This window comes from Plectropomus leopardus, chromosome 2 (genome assembly GCF_026936395.1).
Source record: "Plectropomus leopardus strain MGB_pleo_1.0 chromosome 2, ASM2693639v1, whole genome shotgun sequence".
Lineage (NCBI taxonomy): Eukaryota > Metazoa > Chordata > Actinopteri > Perciformes > Serranidae > Plectropomus > Plectropomus leopardus.
Window position 1 is genome coordinate 34,941,343 of NC_142177.1, and position 15,657 is coordinate 34,956,999.

Sequence of the window (15,657 nt, forward strand, 5' to 3'; positions counted from 1 at the left end):
TCTTGTGCTGCTTTCAGATGGCTTTCACAAGTATTTAAACCTATGTGAACCCTGAGCACATTGATGTGATGTTTTTTTTTCACAAACCTGTGGAAAAAGGCAATGAGCAGCTTGGTGAGAAATGTTTCACAAACTGCAACAAATTATCAGAATCGGATATTTAAAATTATGTTAGAGAATTGTTTTATTTTTTAAAGTACTTTTTCCAGGTCATTTCTGTTTATTTATTTTTTAATTCATTCATGTATTTATTTAGTTAGTTTCAGATAATTTTCTTGTACTTTTTACTAATTTCTCGCTGATTTTTGGACCATTTCTTCTTAAACTTGCTCACTGCCTTCTCCCTGTGTTTTTGAAAGAAATCAAGTCAATTCACTCATGTTTCAAATGGTTAGGTAGAAAAAAACAACACTGTTTACATGTCTTTACCACAAGGTTACATGGAAAATAAATGTTTTTTCCTGCTCAGGTGACTGACTTTCTAACTTGAATTTATCTTGACACCTCATAATAGAGTATAAGCAATGCTCATCATATTATACCAAATGCATCATCATGAATAAGGCAATTTTGTGATTTCCCTCTAGAACTGTATCAGCAGCATCACTTTATACTTGACATTACCTCTCGTCACTGTGGGTCTAACACGCCATCTGGCATCTAGATGTTGTACAAATAGATGCGGCGTAACATAACGGTATCTCATACCCACTGTGGCGTGTTTGGATGGAGTGTAAGCATGACATTATCTCAGACATAATGACACACAACACTGATGATTCTCTGCCGCCCTTTAGTAATTTTCCCCATACTGTAATAGGAATCAAAGGCAACTTACCCACTGTGTGACTCGTTAACTGGAACATCTGTCAAAGTGAGGAAAACAGCAACCATGAGTCAAACTACTCCAAAGCGAAGGGAGCAAACGTTTGAAAAATGACAAATGCAACTTGTCAGATTTTTAATAAGACAGCTTGAAAGACTGTGACTTTATGTTTTATACAGTAGAACTTCTCAAAATCTAAAAAGTTTCTGTCAAAAAATTAAAAACGCTTGCATGGAGGATACCGAAGTGTGAGATAATTAAGTAGATGGTGAAACGCAGTTGCAACAACAATTCTGCATGGTTGTACTGTGTTTTCACAGCAAAGGTACATAGAAGAAAAGGGCTGTTAGACAAATGTTATGATCGATTTCCTTTTGGACTCCATCATGTAAACTTATGTCATCTGGTGAGGGCGGGATCTGAATCTCAGCTGCTCTCAGCCCTCGATTACATAACAGTAACAGACCTCCACTGCACACTATTATCAACACCCAGAATTCCCCAACGCATCCCCACAGCCCACTTAGCGGATTACCGCACAGACTTGGTAAAAAAGCTTTTTAATTAAGCATTAATCGCTTCACTTTGTCCAACAGAACTTCTCCAAGACCTAAATCTCTTTATCTGGGCGTGTAATTACCAGGGTCTGTTTGGCAACATTAGCCAGGTAGTAAATATATCATACTTATATCTACATAACTTCATCCAATTAAGGGGGAAGTTAACTCTGCTCTGTTTGCCTAAGGCAATAATTAAATCCTGTTAAGGAGAGATTAAAACAACATACAAGCTGAAGTCACTCAGGCAGCATGTGGTTTTGGAAAACTGATCAGAAACATTTACATAGTGAAAAATAATATTTTGAGTCAGTTCATTGTACAGTGACTAAACAGGTAGTGGTTGATGACAGTGCACATGTTGAGAGAATGGAGTGTGCAGGTTTTGGTTATGGTACAACGACTTGAACCACTACCCCATGTCTCTACAGTAACAAAATAAAAGCTTAGTTAATTTGAGCCAGATGGTGTCAAACAGTCACAGTCCAGACCCATCTGCACAAGTGGAAAACAATGAAATAGCCTACATTGAGTAATGTGCTGTACCTTCATTTGTTTTACCTGTATGTGGTATTTTTCAATGTGCCAGATGAGTTAATGACAAACTTCCACTCCACAAAAAATAAGCATATTCTATTCTTTTCTTGCTTTACATCAGTTTTTCAGTTTTGTGCTAACATTTCATACTCTTCACTACATTCACTTTAACTTCCTTTATATTTATTTAGCAGCCATAGTTATCAGTTACATACTTATATTAAAATTTAATCCAAAATATATTTTCTGCCTGTAAAATATGATAGCGTGCTCATATGACTAATTCTGCAGTTTGACTAACAATTTATAAAGTATGCATGTCAACAAGTTTACAAATAATTCCACATCTACCTGTTACAACTTTAATATACTAGCATACTAATGTGAGTCAGCGCATCGGTAACAATGACCCAATTTAAAACAAACTTTTTTACGTTTTATTGATACAGAACTCTAAATATGACCATGACTTACATAATAAATACTTTGGTGTTACGGTAAATGCGCTACAGTAACCTTAAGGTGAAGTCAGCTAAAGTTACCTTTGTCAGTTAGGTTATCTATTGACGTGTAAAGTTATACTAGTAAATTAATACGATAACAGTGATAGTAATGTAAAGATAGACATTACAGTGACTAATATTTTCATAGGTTGAGTGTTTCGTTTACCGTCTTACCAGGAGTTGGAAGGAAATGTTGATATAATTTTGCATACTTCTGTTCAGTATGAAGACTGTTCCTAGCTCAGCATTAGCTAGGTGCAGGAGCTGAATGTCAAGACGGCTAACGTTAGCCTACGCCAAAATGAGGAAAAACGTACGCCCTCCGTTACACCGCCTTAGTTAACCTTACACCAGTTTCTTCTTAGCTGGCTATCAAGTCACGTACATTCGGGTAACTAGCCTAAAACTTTGGGTTTGTTCAGACTAGGAAGGTGTAACCGTATAAATCATGCGGTTAAGATGAGTTGTATCTTTAGCTTGCTACTTATCTAGCCGTTAGCCGTTAGCTCAACTGTCAACAACGTTCGCCAAAACAAGGTGTTACGTCACTACGCAAGATTGTCGTCACTGTTGGGAAACGCCAGCGACAGTGAAATATATATCTCTATATCTATATCTATATCTATATCTATATCTATATCTATATCTATAACTTTCTCTCTATATATATATCAATCTGCAGATCGATAGATATAGACAGAAAGATAAATAGATAGATATGCATGATATTAATTACATAAATGTGGCAAAGGGCAAATTCATTTATTTATTTATGGATTTATTTTATAATCATATTTATTTATTTCCTGCTCATGTTTATTTATTGATGTGTTTATTGATGTTATTGTATATTTATTTATTTATTATTTTATCCTATTTTATTATTTTCATTATTCTTATTCTTATTGTTCTTCTTCTTATTATTATTATTATTGTTATTATTATTATTATTATTATTATTGTTATTATCATTATTTAAATTCATATTTACTAAAATGGTATTCCATAGATATGGCACCTGGTCACTAACTGTTTATAAAGCCCCAGCCTCAAGTGAGCGCTGTGAGGGTACATGTCAATACAACCAGGCATATAACTTAAAAAAATATATATATAGAGGGCAGAGTCTCTGCAGAAAAACACACCACCAAACATTTCTACTAGGTCAAAATGATTCATAGTCAGTATCTTATTTTATTTTTGCCTGCATCAAATAAGCAAATTTTTCTGTCAGTGCTACTGTTCTAATTGTTTTGTGATTTTCGCAACAACCATGCACCTCTATACATTGTCTAAGATTTTTGGAGTTGTGCACACTGTTTTTTTGTACATGACTAAACTTTTCATGTACAGCATGTGCATTTGTCCACTACATTTAGGCAATGAATAATGTTTCTGAAAATATGTTACCTGCAGTAGAAGTTGAAACTGCATCCTTGGCGACGGTGCCCTCCTGTCCAGCAGGAGGCGAAGTTCCCGTCAGTTTTGTGCAGTCTGTGCCTGTTTGTGGTACACTGTGTGATGTGTCACTGTCCTCTTTTTTGGAAAACTGGACAGCTTTACCAGAGTCAGAGCGAATCTCTTTACTGTCCTTCTCAAGTTTCTCTTCATCTGCGCTGTCCTCAAACGAAAACGCTTCCCCTTGCTCCTCATCTTCGTCCTCTTCATCCTCCTTGGGCGGTTGCTGGGACATCACAGTCGACATAATCCCTGAAAAAGAGACAAATTTAAGTATAAATAGATGAATTAAAAGTGACAAGTATGATTAAAGAATGATTGATACCTCATAATCAAAAAAGTACAGAAAAAAGATAAGTTTACTTAAGGCTTTGAGTGACAGAACGATAACACTTAATCTTCTTTAATATTGGAGACACAGACTAATAAAGTTAAGGTAATGCTTATTCTCTCTCCTGGGATTAGCAAACTTTGAAATCTTGCCCAACTACAAATCAAAAGCAGAGAAAAGATTGCAATCATGTTTTAACTGGTCTTTTCTCCTGTATCTGATTAAAAAAACTGCACTTTATATGAACACAGGTGTTATTGCTCGAGCGTTTAAGAGACCTTTGTGTCTAACTGACTGATGGCAACTACATTTTTTGAATTTGGTCCAGTATTGAGCGAGACAAAGCAGGTCACAGTGTAACGTTAATGGGCATTTGTGAACTGTCAATTTATGTTTTTGCCATGGACGGGCTCAGATTGTTATCCTAAGTGTCTGAATTTTATTTCCTTTCAAAAACATGGGGGAAAAATGAGTAACTTGGCGAGAAATTTCCCGCAAACTAAAAAAGAAATTAGTAAAAGGTGTCAAGGAAATGTCCTTAAAATTAGATGGGAGGGATAATTAGATATTATCAAAAAAGGGGGAAAATGCCCAGAAAATTATATTCATAATGCTCTTAACTATATATTTACGTTTATTTGACAGAAAAAAAGAAAAACATATCAACATTTTTTGCCCTTCCTTGAGATCATTTTCTTAGTTGTTTTTTGTTGTTGTTGTTGTTTGGTCTTTGGTTGTTTTTTCTTATTTTTCAGTATTTTTCTTACTTTTTTTTACAATTTTTTTGCTAATTTTTGGGCCATTTCCTTTTAAGATACTTGTTACCCCTTTTGAATGAGAGAAATTCAGCCAGTTTGCTCGGGTTTCAAATGGTTAAACTATCAAAAGCTGTCTCATCTTTTAACTGTTCCACCAATCAGTGACACTGGTACAAAGAAACACAAATAGATGTGAAAATAAATAAATTGCCTCTTTTCACACTAAAATGACTGTATGTTTAAATGAAGTCTGGTGGGTTTGGCGGAGGCTAATTTGAGGCTGTTTCTGGATAAACAAAAAGGACCTCACTCTTTAGCAAAAACTGATGATATCAGAGCCTGTTTTGCAGTCTTGCTCAATACTGGATCTATTTTTAAAAAATGTTTGTTTTTATCGGTCACCTTATCGCAGGCACATGCACAGACAGACCTCAGGTGGTTCTCAAGCACCTGCCCTTTTGGCAAATGCCCCACAGTCCCTCATTTATACACAGTGAACCGTGTGTCCACTCAGCAGAGACGACAGGAAACGAGAACAGTTGATCTACAGGAAAATTAATATTTGAAAACAATACAGAATGCCCGAGGGTCTCACTGCATAATATTTTATTATATATTTTCATGATGAATTTTGTTTTCCTTTCAATAAATAATGACATTTACACTATGAATTGTTGCCAAAACAAATTCACCATAATACAGGAAATGAAGTATAATACCTGCCCCCCCATGTTAAAACAAAATGATGCTCTTGTGTGCATGACTCTACAGGTATTGAAATAACTAAATAAATATGTAAAACATGTACTTGCCTACTGTATGTAACTATTTGTAAAAAAAATAATAATAATATGCACCTGCCCCCAGATATGCCTATGCACCGCGCTGCACAAAAGCATGGGAAAATAACAAAGTAGGTTGAAAAATACCAGTTATCCTTTAAAATGGTATTTTCAGAGTGTTTTTTTTAACTTCCACCCTTCGTGTGATAGAAATTATTTGGAAAAAGGCAAAAAGAAAATGAAGTGAAAGATTGGTATGTGCTCTGGTCTTTGTAAACAAAGCAAAGCTGCTTAGCAAGAACAGCCGTGTGTAAAAAACTTATTTAAAGATAAAAATCAGTGTTGTGCAACTGAACTGACATGAACCCTTAAACCTGCAGCGTGTTCACAACAAAGAGTCAGACTGAAATCCTCGGACTCGTGATCGAGCTTCGCAGTGTTTTCTTGCAGTGCATTAACAAAATATATAAACTGAGTAACTTTGTGTGAAAACATAAATGAAATAAAACTGAAGTGATGAACTCTGTGCACAGAGAGTAGTGGTGGAATGTAACTAAGTAGATATACTCAAGTACTGTACTTAAGTACACATTTCAGGTACTTGTACTTTACTTGAGTGTTTTCTTTTGAGCTCACTTTATACTTTTACTCCACTAAATTTGAGAGGGAAATATTGTACTTTTTACTTCAATAATTTTATCTAAAAGCTTTACTTACTTGTTAGTTTACAAATTAAGATTTTTGTAAAAGAAAATTATAAAATAAATTAATTAATTTAAAAAAAGAAAAAATATATATATGAAGAGTTTAGATATATGTTTTTTTTATAAATTAAACTAGCCTATAGTTTGTACTAGTACAGCTGAAAAGATTATTTGATAAATTAATTAATTAGCTGATTGACAGAAAATTATTTGGCAATTATTTTGATAAACATCAAAGTAATTTTCTTGTTGTTTATTACTCTTTTTTTTAAGTGTTGAGGGGGGTTATGTATTTTTTGTTATTTTTTCTGAATTGGGTAGGTTTGCAATTACAATAAATATTTAGATAATTTTCTTTTTTAATAAATATTTAGGTTATTTTCCTTCTTTTTTTTCTTTGTTGTAAAACAGTTTCAAGTTTTGGGATCTTTTCAAAACGTTCTGAAATTGGGTACTTTGGCAATTAATTTAATAAACATTTAAGTTTCTTTTTTTTTTAATAGTTTAGAACTTTAGGGGTATTTTTTTCTGAATTTGGTACTTTTACTTTTCATACTTTTTCCTGATTATACTTATTTATTTTTACTCAAGTAACATTTTTAATGCAGGACTTTTTCTTGTAACTGATTATTCTCACAGTGTGGTATTAGTACTTTTACTTAAGTAAAGGAACTGAATACTTCCTGCAAAAAAGAGAGAGAGAGAGAGCAACAGTATAATCCTTGCTCTATAAACATTATTACCATTAGACTGTTAGTTAAATCAAAGAGTCTGACGAGGCTTAGTGGCAGATTAATTAAGATATCCACACAGCTGCTGATGAAACCATTTGCCCCAACATTACAGACCTCAATTATCTAAGAGGCTAATTTCATCTTTTCTTATCAATGAAAACAGGTATGGCAGTAGACAAGACATTTTTGGGAATTAATTAAAAATAATGAAAAATCTATGCAGGCACACCGTATTTGCAAGCACATAATATACTTTACAGTGATTTTTTTTTAGACCCCTGGTGCTTCCTCGACAAACAGCCAGGCCTGTAAAATGTCAGCTGTAATCATGTAAATTAGACATGTTGTTAGCATATTTTCAAAATAAAATAGAAATTCTCCATGACACACATGCCCTCGAGGTATTAAATTGCTGCACGCAGTAATTCTTTCATTATTACACAAAGTGGGGATTTTCTATGACGTACAGAGTGTTTCTGCGCATGTTGGTGTACCGCTCAATGAACCCAGCATCTGCTTTGCATTTTGATTAGCACCAAACTGCTTTCAATGCCGGAACATTCTCGGGCCTGATGGGGCTGTTTGTCGGGCTCCTTTGGGAAAATGACAGCATGGAGCGGAGGCGGCCGAACACGGGCCGGCTGTGAAATTCAGTGTCAGCATTTGTTGTTTAACCTGGATACACGGGCTGTCATGATGTCAGCTCTCATTATCTTTTACTGCAGCTCGCTGACGGCTGAATGTGGACATGTTTGTTGGGAATAGTGACGGCTTTGAATCCTTGAATAACCACCATAATGTGTTGAAGAAGTCCAGCAAAAACTAAAAGTTAGTCAAAACAAACACTGTTGCTTTCTGGAGGAGTCAGTTCTCTGCCTGTTTACGAGTACGAGATGCCACAGAAGCCTTTGGACTCAGCCACGTCCTCTGTAACACAAACACAGTTTTTCCAGTCGGCCCACTCATTGGTCAAATCAACAATGACTCTTTTGTGGAGGGAAAACTTCTGCTCAGCCTCAGAGAGCATTGTTTCTGCATTCGTCACTGCAATACTGATTAGCTCACAGGTCATCTGGGCCGTAGCTGTGCACTGTATGTTAATGCTCATGTCACTCATGGAAAAAAAGAAGGATTTTGTTAGAAGATAGCAGCACGCCTTGGGGGGGTATTACAGTATAAATGAGTATTTAGAAATCCTCAAAAATACAGACGCTCCTCTCTCTATTTAGCTCATACGGAGATGCTGTATTGACGATGTATGTCGTGCTCATCACGAGCGACCAGAGGTCACATCCTCTGTTTAGTGTGTACGAGCTGTTAACCATCAGGTGGAAGGTAAAGGGTGCCAGCTCTCCGAACTAATTGGGCTCACAGATCAATGCTCTGTTGACCAAACTGTGAAAAATACCTGAACCTCTGTGTGTGAGGATGCAGCACCTTATTATATGATCAACACGTGCTCACTCCAAACTCCAGTGAGAGCGTTAGGTATCCCAGCCGTTTCAAAAAATAATAATGCATATAAATAAATGTTGCTGCTAATCTTTTACATATACCAGGCTGCAATAATCAAACCATAAATAATCCAGTTTGGATGAAGCATATCAAAAATAAATCATTTATTGTGTATTTTAGACCATAAAATGGAGTTGCATCATGACAAAAACAATTTGAGGGTTAAAATAAAAGAAAATGCATTAATATTTGATATGTATGATTAGGACTGATGCTGTTTTAAGAAATTATTATAGCTTGATTTTGTATGAGCACATTTTTGTGCGAAGGGACATTAACGTAACTATTTTGAAGGTGCATCAAAGGGTTAATGATATGGTCTATATTTAAGTTTTCTGTTTATTTATCTGACAGTTGATATACTACGCACATTTAATTTCCAAAAGGATCAATATCTATCTATCTATCTATCTATCTATCCATCTATCTGCTGTTGGAACAGGGAGCTGTGCTGACAAACACAGTGACTGTGAGTGATGGGCATAACGCGAGCCGTGCTTTTAGGCCAGTTTTCGCAGAGGCCAAACTGTGGAATTATAATTTCCGAGTCTGTCACGTGGTGCCATTGGGTGCAAAAACACTTTTTTTCCCATTGACTAACATCCCATTGACTTGTGAAAGAGATGCCTGTAAATCAGTGGATTTGTTTTATTTTTTTTAGCTTCACAATACCTGCAAAATGACTTCCTGGAAATATCTGACTTAAATCCATTCAATCTGATAACACTTTGAAAGTCCAAAATCAAATTTTTTATTCCAATTCAGGTTAGCAAAGTGCTAAAATGCAAGTAGCAGGGTCGGCCAGAGAAAGTCTGTAGTGAAACTGCTCTATAAGGCCAATGATGCGGACGGGGTTCAACTTTTTTGGATTCAGGTGCCACTGAGCAACTTTCATAGGAATGAGAGGTTCCCGTCTAACCGCTGCATCCAGTTCTTGTTATACATGAGTGAAGGTTACAGGTCTGTGAACAGCCTGCCAGCTACGGCAGAGAGAACGTGGGGGAAAACAGCACATCTAGGCCTCACTCTGTGAATTAAAGGGATAGTTCAGATCTTTTGAAGTTGGGTTATATGAAGTATTTATCAATAGTCAGTTTATTTTTATACGGTTGATCCCAGTTTGGAGAAGCAGGCCGGAGTCTGACATGGAAGCTAAATAATGTACTGCTGTGGACGGGGTCAGCAAAAAAACATGGATTTTAGCCACCTAAAAAAAATGAATAACAGTTTAAGTGTAGGCAAATTTAAAACATTTTCACTGCTTTACTGTATCATCACACAGCTATTTTTTTTTCATTTTTCAAGCCGTTACATCACTCCCATTGACAAAAACAGGGATTTAACATGACTGAAGAGAGGAGCTGCTGGTTTACTGCTGCCTCAATCAGTTATTATGTTTGTGTCATTGTGTGACTTCAGCCTTTAGTTCAGATTTACACAGTAACACAAACCGAGGCAGCAGCAGACCAGCAGCTCCTGCGTTAGGCAAAAACAAAAAAAGTAGTGTTTATCTCAATGGAGTCTGGTGGCTTTGAAGAGAGCATCGATGGGGAACTGAAACCATAAACGGCTTCCTCATATAGAAACAGGCTGTCTGACAGAGGAAAAGCAGTGAAAATACACTTTTAAAGTTTTGCTGCTGTCCACAGGATTAGAGTAGTATGGCACACAAATATCCTCATATACCATAAACTCTGGCAAAGTGTCAGGAAGGTTTGACAGAATAAAATACTGCCCAAACCTCAAAAGCAAAATCTCCTTTGAATGAACTGTAATCATCCGTGTAAGATTTTAGTGAAAGTTGCCGCCGCTGTTTCCACAGATGAAAGCCATGCTGACTGAGCATTGAGTCTTGATTGTTTACTGGAGTGAATTGGATTAAGTGTGCATAAGACATCCTGATATCCTGGAGACATAATTGATATTTTCACATTATTACAAATCAACAAGGCAGCTGGTGCCTTGAATAAATGTTGAGCTTGATAACGCTGATGCAAAACTGGAAGTTTTTCCAGTTAAAATAACCCTCCTCGGGATGAAAATGACAGGTATTCTGAGCAGCCGTCTTTGAGGGAAGGCATTTGGACAAGTCATCAAACACACTGCAGCTTAGAAAAATAAAGAGCCTCGGGAGTGGAGCTGTGTGAAAGCTATTCTTGAGGGGAAAATAAGATACATCACAGAACGGAGATGAAACCAACTCCTACACACCCTGTCCCTGACCTACATAGAGCTCTGAAAACTCTCCCGCTGCGTACCAAATGTGCTAATGAGTGGAGGGATGTTTTATGGGAATAAAAGAAAGTGAGGTATGTGTTTGCTGTCATGGGCGGGCCGTGGCACGCCAGGTCAGACGTGTGCATCCTGACTGAAAACCTCAAATATCAAATAATGTGTTGTTTTAAAATGTAGCACTTCTTGGATTTGCATTTGTTGGTCGCTTGAATTATTTTGTGTTGCTTTTCCCTTCACGTCCTTTCCATTTAAATTGTGCACTCTTTGATTACTCGGTTGGATCTGGTGGGTATTTGGCATCTAATTTATGTTGCCTGATTTAATCTAAGCTCCCTTTTTGTGCTGTACTTCATTTCACAAAGCAGTCAGGGTATGTAATCTGCTTTTAAAAATGAAATGAAATCGCAGGGTTTCAAAACAAAAAGAAGAAGAAGAAAAAAAGAGGTGCCGAAACACTAACAGTATTCAAAGCTCTCTGTCAGGATTCTGCAGAGCTGCATATTTAGTTCGAGCCACTGATTTACAGAGTGCTATGTTTGACCAACTGCAGACAAACCTAACAGCCATCGGTCAGCGGCAGTCGGGTATATCAATAGACAATGGAAGAGGGCAGCAGCTGGTGACGACTGAATGAACAGCACAGGGAAATGTAACAGAAAGTCAGTGAGAGCACGGCTACTTAAGCTTCTCTTAACAGAAAATGGCACACAAACACTCTGCAGACAATGACAGACCGGCCGATCATCGACAACAACAAACGGTGCCAGGCAGAGACGTTTCTGCCTCTGGCGCCGCTTCGTTCTCCAGCTTCCCCCGAGGACTTCCTATCAAGACGTACAAATGTGACTCGGCCAATTTAGGGAACCGCAAACAGCTCCTTGAGAACAGACGGAATATATCTTTCTTTGGTTGTCAAAAGACATAACAATCTGAGTGGGAGTCTGTTCACAGACATTTGTGGATTTCATGGGCACGCTTAAACATAGCATCGCCTTTCCAAAGATTTTTAGAACACAGAAGAGGCTAGGTCTGTTGCATTATATATTATGAATGGTATGAATATTTGAAATTTCACTTTAAGTGAATTTCTGTGGACTGTGTGCCAACGGCACATCATATCGCAGTGTAAACACAACATGATCAGAAGGCTATCTGTGCATATTTGAGAAACTCTCCCCGAGGTCTGCCGTCATGTTGCCACCGTTAAGACGTTCAGGGACATATTATTCATTCAGCAGCCTGTCTGGCCTTCAGATGCCCTCTGCTGTACAGAGCAGCTCCGGTAATGTCAGTCTACAGCAGCAGTGATGTGCTGATGGTGTCACATTAGTCAAGGACACAGTGGGAGTAACCTCCGCCTCCCAGCTGGTATTTGTGCTCACAGCACAATGCTGGACTCCTGTGTGCTGTGATAGACAAACACTGAACAAAGATAAGAATGTCCTGAACGTGACTTAATGATAGCAGAGTTAAATAATGACGAAGGTTTGGGAACATTTTTTTAAATTATATAAATAGTGGAAACAGGTGCCTATAACATGTTAGGGTAGAAAGACTCTTATATTTTATTGTACTTTATTGTAACAAATGAGATGCTTCGTTTATGTTTATGTGCTGAGATATGAATGATGTTGCTGTTGTTTGGTTTTGTTTTGGTGGTTTTTTTTAGGGGGTGGGATCATGTGTTGTTGTTTTTTTGTTTTTTAAAGATGGCTGTATTGTTTATGTTAATGTGTCTGTTTTTTTTCTTCATATGAAATCTGATTAATCCAAAGTCTTATAAAAACTTAAAAGACAAAAAAAACAGTGTCCTGAATGTGGTAACCTCGCAGCGCTTTAGTGTACTTAGAAAAATAATTTTGAAACCAAAAAACATTAATTTCCAGGATAGTCTGGAGAAAGTACTGACTGGCTCCTTCAAGTTAATATACTTAAATAGAGCCTTTCAAGTTTTTATAAGAAAGCCTGCCGTTAATATTATTATTTGAAGGTTTTACATTTTGTAGTGGTCCTGTTTTAGACTATTTTATGCATTTCCATATTGCACTTTTACCTGTTTTGAATTCAATAGTTGTTCTTTTATTGGCATTTACCTGTTTTAAATGAGATCATCTCCTTTCATTAGTGTCTTATCTGCTTATATGTGGTTATTTCTTTTACTCTTAATTTTAATCTGTTTATATGAGCTTAATTCTCCACATTTTACCTACTTATTTATGAAATTATCTATTTGAGTTTGCACAGTGCTATTTTGTTATTTGTGCTTTAACGTTCATCATGTTTTTTAATTTTTGTTATTTTATTCTGTAAACCTTTTTATCTGGGAAGCACTTCATGCTTAAGCTTGAAAAGTGTTATAAAAATAAAGATAGCTATTATCATAAGTTTGTTTACTTTTTGTAAATTATATTTTATTATTATACTTCATTGAAATTATAGTTTCTTCATGACTCTCCATTTAAGTACCGCACATTCAACAGCTGGTGCCGCCTCAAAAACTTCTCCTCAACGCATATATTTAAGTTTAAAGATAAAATAATCATTAATTTAATGCACTGATTCAGCACCACACTTGTGTCCAGATAGACTATATAAGCTCAATAAGATGTTATGAAAAATATCTTATTTGTACCGTCCATGTTGTTTCCACATTACAACTTTAAGCTCATGAATACACTGAAGTTGGAGAACAACCGTCCGTGGAGAACAGGAATGCACCATTGGCCCTGGCGGACGTCCCGGCTCAAGACGGATTTATTCAGGCCTTGCATGGTCATTCAGTGTCGTTGCTGCACTGTGTTGCAGATTCACAAGCACTTTGACACTCAACAGGCTGACTCGGTACATACTGAACACTAAAAAGAGTTGTTCAAAAAAGATTTGTTTAGTTTGTTCATTTCTGTCCATCACTTGGAGAAAGTCATTTATCTGGGGGATTCCTTCACACAATAATTCAGCATATAACAAGTTAAAGATGAATAACAAACCCTGTAACATAAAGTCACTGCTCGCGCACAGGCTTGACTAGTTGTTAATAAGTGCCACTGACTCAGTATTTATCTTTATGTGTCGGTATTTCTTGATTTCAAAACCAAATCCAATCCATCACTGGCTCCAGGCTGTGACAGAAACTTCTGTAAACTTATGTGGGGGAGGATAAGTTCAATAAGTGCTGCTGTTCCTCCTGACAGCCAATAAAATTAGATACAAGTCATTATTTACTCAGAGGCAGTGGTGGAGAAAATACTCAGATATTTTTACATTAGTAGATGTACTAAAACTACAGTAAAGAAGTACTAATTACAGGTGAAAGTCTCTTGTTCAAATCTTACTCAAATACAGCACAGGTACTCAAGTACAAAAGTTTTATCTTAAAAATGCTTTTTGTGTGTTTTTTTGTTAAACTGTCTGTCTTGTATCTTCGTTTTTGTATGACTTTATATGATGAGCCATTGTCTGTATTATTTGACCTGTGTGTGTCTTTTCTTTTTCGCTTCTCCTTTTAAAACTTCATATTATCATATCATTGTGCTGTGTCTTTATTTTGAGCTGCAGATGCCAAATGGTTCTAAACTATAATCTGCTACTGTGCACCAAATTATATTACATTATATTGTATATTATATATATTGTCATCACTTTAATAGTAAAGGTGGAGTTTAATTTAATTACTTAATATACTGCTGGTTAGTTGAATCAGTAACAATACATAATTTATTAGTTGATTTATATATTATTTTTAAAAATAGGAATCTGTAAAGTTATGGTGTTATCAAGTAAGTAAAGTATAAAAGTACAATATTTTTCTTGGACGTACTAAGTAGCAGAAAATGGAAATACTCAATATAAGTACCTAAAAACTGTATTTAAGTACAGAACTTCACCTCTCTATTCCAGTGTTAGAAAAATGCCACCATCATCTCATCTCTTATGCACATTTCAGGAGAACATAAAACAGCCATTTAGAATTTCACTCCGACAAAGTTTGGGGACGAACAAGAGACAGACTGAAATAACGACGGGACAAAAAAATCAATGCAACAGAAGCTGAGATATCCTGACATTTAGTTCTTTGTGCGGGTCAAATTCCAAAAAAACAATGAATCCTACACTTCCCCTGATGCAGAGATGCTCGAACTGCGAGGGCGGCGCAGAGGGAGCGCTGTGAGGAGAAGAGAGGTGGAAGCGACAGGTGCACGATGCCATTCGAAAAAAAGATCACAGTTTGGGTCGCTGTAAAGGCTCACTTATCAACACAGCCAGCGTGAAGCGCATCGTGGACTTAAAGAAGCTCTGTATGATAATAAAAGTGAGTCTATGATTCAGAGGTTGTCTGCACGTGGCTCTCAACATGACGTGGTTCACAGCTGATGGTGCTAACAGTGCAAACAACCATAACAGTGTTAACCCGTTACTGACCTCAAAGCATGTGTCTGATGTAAAGTGAGTATGTTTATTTATTTATTTAGTTATTTGGGTTTTTTTATTCTATCTATTGATTTATTTGTTTGGTTGATTATTTATTCATTTATTAGTTAGTAAGTTAGTTACTTCATGCTTTTCAAGAACAATTTTGATTGCAAAACTCTAATTTAACTAAAGGTGGGCGCTACTCTTCTGCAACGTCTGGTGTGTCATTATCAGTAGTAAACTTTTTATTAGAGCACAGAAGAGCGGCAGCACGTAGGAATTCAGTGGGAAACACGGGACACATGCA

General features: G+C 36.4%; 1 protein-coding gene across 2 annotated transcripts in view; it reads right to left on the reverse strand.

The window, feature by feature from the left end:
• arhgef10la (Rho guanine nucleotide exchange factor 10 like a) overlaps nt 1-15,657 on the reverse strand; it is a 156,471-nt gene that overhangs the window by 136,951 nt on the left and 3,863 nt on the right. For both annotated transcript variants that reach the window (XM_088069371.1, XM_088069367.1), the window contains exons 2-3: nt 3,834-4,133; nt 839-866 (exon numbers count right to left, since the gene is read on the reverse strand). In XM_088069371.1, coding sequence (XP_087925497.1) covers nt 839-866; nt 3,834-4,128 — 323 coding nt within the window. In that variant the 5' untranslated portion in view covers nt 4,129-4,133. The remainder of the gene's footprint in view (nt 1-838; nt 867-3,833; nt 4,134-15,657) is intronic.